The sequence below is a fragment of the Plectropomus leopardus genome, chromosome 2, assembly GCF_026936395.1.
Source record: "Plectropomus leopardus strain MGB_pleo_1.0 chromosome 2, ASM2693639v1, whole genome shotgun sequence".
NCBI lineage: Eukaryota > Metazoa > Chordata > Actinopteri > Perciformes > Serranidae > Plectropomus > Plectropomus leopardus.
In genome coordinates this window covers 30344898-30351928 of record NC_142177.1, presented here as the reverse complement: position 1 = coordinate 30351928, position 7031 = coordinate 30344898, and the positions used below count along the sequence as shown (strand labels likewise).

The window sequence follows — 7031 nt, the reverse complement described above, 5'->3', positions numbered from 1 at the left end:
ATAATAAATTACAGTAATGTGACATCACTGTGAATATATTTTCTGTAGATGAAGATCTAACAGCTTTAATATGTGTCAGTGTGTGACAATGTTTTGGGTATGTTTCTGTTTCTTGATTTTCTACCCATTTTCTGTGTCTTCCCTCATGTCTGCCCATAAGGCATGTCACGTAATTTTTAAGCACTTTTGGGGATGGGGATAAATAGCTGAATGTTTGAATTTATTTTATAGACGATTTCTTAAAGAAACCTGCTGGCCCGTGGGTTTGGAAGGCACATTTTCTTTTGTTTAAAAAAAGGCAACTTTTTTCTTCATCTTTTTTTATTTTTAGTGTTTTTTTTAAATTATTTTTGGCGATTTTTAATTAAAAAAAACAATTATATATATATGTAATATAATATAATATAATATAATCCATGACTACAACACCCAGAATACAGCGGGACTGCGTTTGGTGTTACGTAAAAGCTGGAGTTTCCTGTTTCTGTCACTGTGTTAAAGGTTCCCATGTTATATCAACACACGTTGTTCAACTAAACTCTGCAGCTGCTGACACTTTGTTGTGCGTGTTATTACGGTAACATTACACTGTAACCACCGCTGTATCTCACAAATAAGGTACAGTAGCTTAATGTACTCGCTAAACTACGTTAGCTAACTAGCTTGTGACCAACGTTCATGTTAGCCAGCTGCTAACGGTAGTTACCGGTTTGAAAGTTCACTCTAGGATTGTAGCTGTACTTTTTCATAGATATTTTAATATTGATATTTAAAGGCATAAATGCAGTGTAGGGAAATTAAAGTGGGTGTTAGCTGTGTGTCGTGTAGCTGTTAGCTCTCTGACAGTTAGCAAACACGGTAACAGCGCTGTTTCAGATTAACGAGTGACCCTGCTGACCTGATCTATGCTGCTAACTGGCGACTCTGTTGAATTAGTGTAATTTAATACTAGTGCACTAGAATAAACAAATCTTATAAAGAAAGGGCTCTGTTTAATACGCATGCATGTCATAGTGACTACAGTTGAGACCAAGTTCCGGTGAATGTCTGTCTTTAATAAGATTTGTAAATACAGCTATTAATCTGTAGCTCCTGTTTGTATGGAGCCCCTAAAGTCCCTAAAAGGTGATGCTTTATGTTTTGTTTTATTTATTTTATATGCACACATTATAATGTTGTGGGGACAAATTACTAACTTGAATTGCAGGAAAAATCGATACAGCATAGTATCACAATATTTTGTGTGACAATATTATATTTATACACAGGCACAAAGTATTGCTTTTTTATGATATAAATTTGCACAGCATTAGATTTATATCCTATATGCAGATACTAATATATGCACATATTGTTTCCCTCCTAATTGCAAAGAACATTAAATCTCTCCTGTAGTGCCATGATGGCCCACTGGTGACAGATGCAGACATGAAATACAATACTTTAACAATGTACACATTCACTGAGCAAAACAAGACAGCTGTTTTCACTTAGGTTACATGTTAAACACACCATATTTATTCTTATGTAGCAAATTGTGATAAAAAAATTCAAAGTTCATCCAACTTGGATGGTGCTCTCCCCGAGACAATCCTCACAGTAGCGTTAACAATATTACCATATTGGCAGAAATGTTCATTTCAGACCCATGCGGATATTTCATCCTGCCAATATTGACAACATGCTGATATAATCGTGTATCCCTTTTAATAATTATTAATATTGCAAACGGTAATAAGGGAAGATGAACAGACTAAAAACTTTATATCTTATCAGATAAAACAGATACCGACCAAGTTTGTCCTTAATTTGCAGTTGAAAAAAGGTAATAAATTGCAATATATTACAATATATTTCTTTAAAATCGCAATAATATTGTAACATGACGTTTGATAATATCAAAATATTATTGTCTCATGACGCCTCCGGTGGTTTCCACCCTTAATATCTTGTGTGCACAAATTGTTTTCTTGTTTGTATAAGATAATGAAGATGTTCCATAAAGATGATTAAGTTGTTCCCAAAAGATAATTTTTTCCTACAAAGGTTCTGTCTTAGCCCCCAATGTCCTTAAATGCTAGAGATACTCCTGATTTTTACTAGTTGTACTTTATTCTTGCAATATGTGTAATTGTGTTTTAAGCCCATGTGTTATTTTCATGTTGTCAGATAAAACTGAATCTTCTGGTCATGCAGACCTTGAAACTATGACTAAGCAGAAATCTGGACCCAGTGGATGGGCCTGTTGGAAACCACTGGGGTAAAAATGTGTGGGTTTATTTATGCTCATTAGTTTATCTTCCTGTAGATGAGATTGCCACGGCGGATCCTCACACTGCACACAGCGCCTGTAAGGAGGGCATCCTCAGTCCCAGCTGGCATGGTGAACTTTGTCCCCGCCTGCAGCACCACAGACGCCCACTCTCTGGAGCTGCTGCAGGAGTTTGTGGCCCGCTCCCGGCGCCTGTTTGTCATCAGTGGAGCAGGTCTCTCCACTGAGTCAGGGATCCCTGATTACCGCTCTGAGGGTGTCGGGCTGTATGCTCGCACTGACAGACGACCCATGCAGCATGCAGAGTTTGTCCGCAGCGCAAAGTCTCGTCAGCGCTACTGGGCCAGAAACTTTGTGGGCTGGCCGCAGTTCTCCTCACATCAGCCAAACTCTGCACACGAGGCCCTGCAGCAGTGGGAGGAGAGAGGAAAGCTGCACTGGCTGGTGACACAAAACGTGGATGCTCTTCATTCCAAGACAGGACAGAAAAGACTGACCGAGCTCCACGGCTGCTCCCACAGGTGAGAAAACACCTGACACACTGAGCACGGACTAGCTATAGTCATTTAGATGTCTTCAGAGGGGTTCTCTTATCAAAAATGTAAGGTTTGGGGGCAATTGGACCATGTACAGTAGAATTACAAACAACTTTCTGTCTCATGGCAAAATATGAAAATATGACCGTTTGCCACACAAATTTGTGAATCCTCGGATAACGAATTATCCGCCTTATTCTCCCTATTGGGGCATTTCCACCAGCAGGTCAGTTCAGTTAGTATGCTTTTTCTTTTTTCTTTTTTTTTGGCTTTTCCATTGAGAAGAATTGTGGATGGTAACCATTTCGTACTATCCCCATTTCTCATCAGCTCTCCCTGGCGTACTGACCGCACAGATTTGTTTTCAGAAACTGCAAAAAAGAAAAAAACAAAATTACTGTTGGATTTTCAAATTAATGACGGTCTTTAAACACACCTGTGATGCTGAACTACATGTATATTTGAATAGAGATTGAATCTTAAATGTTTGAAAAATACTGAGCAATAAGGGCAAGAAAAAAATTGGGCAAGACAAAAAAAATATTTTGGGTCTCTGAAAAGTCATGGAAATGTTTTTATATTTTGTCCATGAAAATGTGTGGGAACCCTGGCTATGGAAAAGAGAGAAAATATGTTTTGTCTTTTCAGTGAACTGTCTCTTGAAGTCATCATCCTCATTTTAACGTGTCCTCAGGGTGATGTGTCTTGGCTGTGGTGCCGTCTCTCCGAGGGAAGAGCTCCAGAAGAGATTCATAGAACTGAACCCGGACTGGAGAGCGCAGGCGGGCGCTGTGGCTCCAGACGGCGATGTCTTCATAGAGGACAAGCAGGTCCTCCACTTCAGAGTCCCCTCCTGTGAGGACTGTGGAGGGATACTGAAGCCTGAGGTCACGTTTTTTGGAGACACTGTGAACAGAGCGACTGTACAGTTTGTGCACGACAGGCTGGCAGAGTCGGACGCCGTGCTGGTGGCGGGGTCATCGTTACAGGTAGGTTTTCAGAAACATGTTTGACGTACTTTGATCATAATAACATCATTTTAAAATCGAGTTCTTCTGGACTTTTGTATTTATTTCTGTTCCACTCTGTTATTCACAAGGTTTATTCAGGATACAGGTTTTTACTGGCGGCGGGAGAACGGAAAATGCCAGTCGCCATTCTGAACATTGGACCCACGAGGGCAGACCACCTGGCCGAGCTGAAAGTGAGCGGCCGCTGTGGTGAAGTGCTGCCAGTCATCCAACCTCTCTGACTGTCACGGACACTCAGTTTAGATAATTTATATTCAAGGAGTACGTCACTCCACAAATGACCGTTTGAAGATCAATTACTCGCCCTATGTTCTTTGAACTGGTAAAGAAATCTGTTTTTCTTGCATGCCTCCGCCGTAAATGAAGAGCCCCAAAAAAGCAAACATTCTTGATAAATTGAAGTTACCTGCCACCACGTTTAACAACACAATTTAATTGGTTACAGATTACAAGTTACCCTGTTAGAAACCCTATTAGAAATGTAACAAGTTACAGAACTATGATACTACTACTATAAACAGGGCAATAAAACTGAAAAGATCTAAAAACATAAAGGCATAAATGTTGCCCTCAAATTTGTCTCAACAGCTTTGCAGACCGGCATTGTTGAAAAATATTCCTAAAGAAGGTGTTTCTGCACGGCAAAAAGACGTAAAGCAACAGAATGAATGTTTCATTCACAATCAAAACTTTTTTTTTCATATGTAACCGCTTTGTAATCACCAACATTTTTATTAGTTACATTGGTGGAAGAAGTATTCAGATCCTTACTTAAGTAAGTACTTAAGTACTTAAGTAAAAGTACTAATACCACCCTGTGAGAATACTCTGTCACAAGTACAAGTCCTGCATAGAAAATGGTACATAAGTAAAAGTAAGTACAATCAGGAAAAAAAGTTAAAGTATCCAATGCAAAAAAATCTTCAAAAAAGAAAATGAACACTCCCGGAAAACTCAAATTATTAAACACCCCCCCCCATTATAAATATATATACATATAAACAATTTTTAAAAAATCAATTTTATAACTTAAAAAGAAAGAAAAAACACCTAAGAAATAACGTAAAAAAGAAGAAATATTTGAAAAAGTCAAAATTATAAACAAAATTGAAAATATCACCCCCAATACTCATTAAAATAGTTGTCAATTAATTTTCTGTATATTGACTAATTGCTTTATCAAGTATTTGTTGAAGCAGAAATTGAATAAACTGTTATGTAATTTAATCTATAACAAAAAATATTTTATAAACTCATCTTATGTTTCTTATGCAAAAGTCTTAGTCTGTAAAGTAAATAAAGCTGTGGATAAATGTAGTGATGTAAAAAATTACAATATTCCCCTCTGAAATGTAGTGGAGTAAAAGTATAAAGTAGCATGAAAATAAAATATTCAAGTAAAGTAGCCTAAAAGTACCTTAAATTCATACTTAAGTAGAGTACTTGAGTAAATGTACTTAGTTACAGTCCACACCTGTTTTTAGTTCTGTTTTAGTGAAAATGCACGTTTGGGAAGCACTGAGCATACAATTGTTCTGCTGTTTGTTAAACGCAGACCTGTATGACTTCAGTGGATCTTTTTCACAGCAGACACTTTGATTTTTCACAGCAGGAAAATCACAGCTGAAACCGATAATGTGAACGACGACCCAGGAAGCTGCTTCAGTGAGCCAGCGTGCACGATACCAGCACCTCCCCTAAAAGGAAAACAGCTCTCATGCATTTTGTTAAACACACCTGTGCTTTTTCTACCGTGACATGTCAAAATATCTGCTGTGAGAAAAAAAGGCATGTAAGAAAAAATGTTTTCTTCATGAATTCAGCGCAACTCGAGGTGAGTAACTGATAAACAGACGCTCGTTTTGTGGGTGAAGTTTCCCTTTAAGCTGTCAAAACTACCTCAGATTCAAACAGGTGAACAACATAATAATGAAATTCAAATCTGAAAATTCAAATATCTACTCAACTATTTTGGTTGAGTAGATATTTGAAGTTGAGTCATTTTAGTTGACTCAACTATTTTATGCATTTTTTGTTGGTTTCTTTTTAAAGTGTGCCTGTTTTGGAAATTGAAGTTCTCTGCATGAAACAGATTGGTGTCAGGCGATGAATATCTTGGTGCGACAAACAGAAACACTGCCAGGAGAATCGAGCTGTACTGTATTTGGCATTGCTGCTGTTGGTTTTGGCATCACCAGAGTCGATGATACAGCATGTGGTTCGCTGTGTGAAGGCGCGGAGGTGAAAGCTGAAGGCTGTGACATGAGACCTGGAGGAGGGAGTCACACGTCTGTCTCCTCACGCTCTGTTAGACTGTTGTGTACTAATGCTGCTTTTATTTAAGGGGAAACACTACAGGTGAAGAGAGTAAAAATGTAACTAATATATGATCTTCCCCAGTTGATCGTTTATATTGAGCAATTTTTTTGTCATCAAGTTGTCTGAAAATGTGTTTAATTATGTAAATGAGGCTTATAAGTTATTATGCACATATTTGCATTACATTGCATAAACCCAGGTTTAACATTCTTGTTTTATTTTGTTAACAGTAGTAATGTGCCAGAGTTGCATCTAGCCTAATTTTACAAATAAATAAATAAACCTTTTAAAATGTTTGTTTTACTTTTTACTTTTGGAGGGAAAATTTACTTACATATGGTGGCTTTATTTTACATTTATGTGGTGTCGCTCTGTTATGTTGTGGTTGGTAGGTCTGTTCTTTTAAACTAAACTATAAACAGGAATGTAAGACACTGCAGAAATAGTAAATTGAAGCTATGCCAACGTGAGTACTGGAGTATGAAGTGCTTAAAAAAAAACCCAAAAAACTCAATGCCTTGCTGTATATTGTTATAATACATTTGAAGAACAAATGGCTTGAAACAACCTGCTGAGTGAACCGACTGACTGTAGACGCTGAGAAATGAAAAGTTTGTCGAAAAAGTCTTTAACTGCAATTTTTGTTTTTCTCTGTTTCACATAACAGCAAGCTCAAAAGAAATTTCTTTTCATCCTCTGGCCGATGCCTTGTCTCACAAATAGGGAAATTACTATAGATTTAGCTTCTAAAAATAAAAGATTTTTAGAAAATTTCAGAAAATTTTTAATAAGAGAACATTCAAACATTTTTTAAGCCCAAAAGCGAACTTCTGTTGCCAATGTGAGCAATTTGTTGTGGATTTAAGGACTTTT

General features: G+C 37.4%; 1 protein-coding gene across 1 annotated transcript; it reads left to right on the top strand.

Annotated features, from left to right (window-relative positions):
* The first annotated feature begins 458 nt into the window (after positions 1-458).
* Positions 459-6454, top strand: sirt4 (sirtuin 4). Its single transcript, XM_042508144.2, has 4 exons — positions 459-618; positions 2309-2793; positions 3503-3797; positions 3908-6454. The coding sequence occupies exons 2-4, from the start codon at positions 2309-2311 to the stop codon at positions 4058-4060; spliced, it is 933 nt and encodes a 310-aa protein (XP_042364078.2). The 5' UTR covers positions 459-618; the 3' UTR covers positions 4061-6454.
* Positions 6455-7031: the final 577 nt, after the last annotated feature.

What these genes read in the sequence shown, in the direction of transcription:
- sirt4 (XM_042508144.2), top strand. Translation starts at nt 2,309, where the DNA reads ATGAGATTGCCACGGCGGATCCTCACACTGCACACAGCGCCTGTAAGG. An exon ending in CTCCACGGCTGCTCCCACAG is followed by an intron (nt 2,794 to 3,502) that starts GTGAGAAAACAC and finishes ACGTGTCCTCAG; the next exon opens with GGTGATGTGTCTTGGCTGTG. An exon ending in TGGCGGGGTCATCGTTACAG is followed by an intron (nt 3,798 to 3,907) that starts GTAGGTTTTCAG and finishes GTTATTCACAAG; the next exon opens with GTTTATTCAGGATACAGGTT.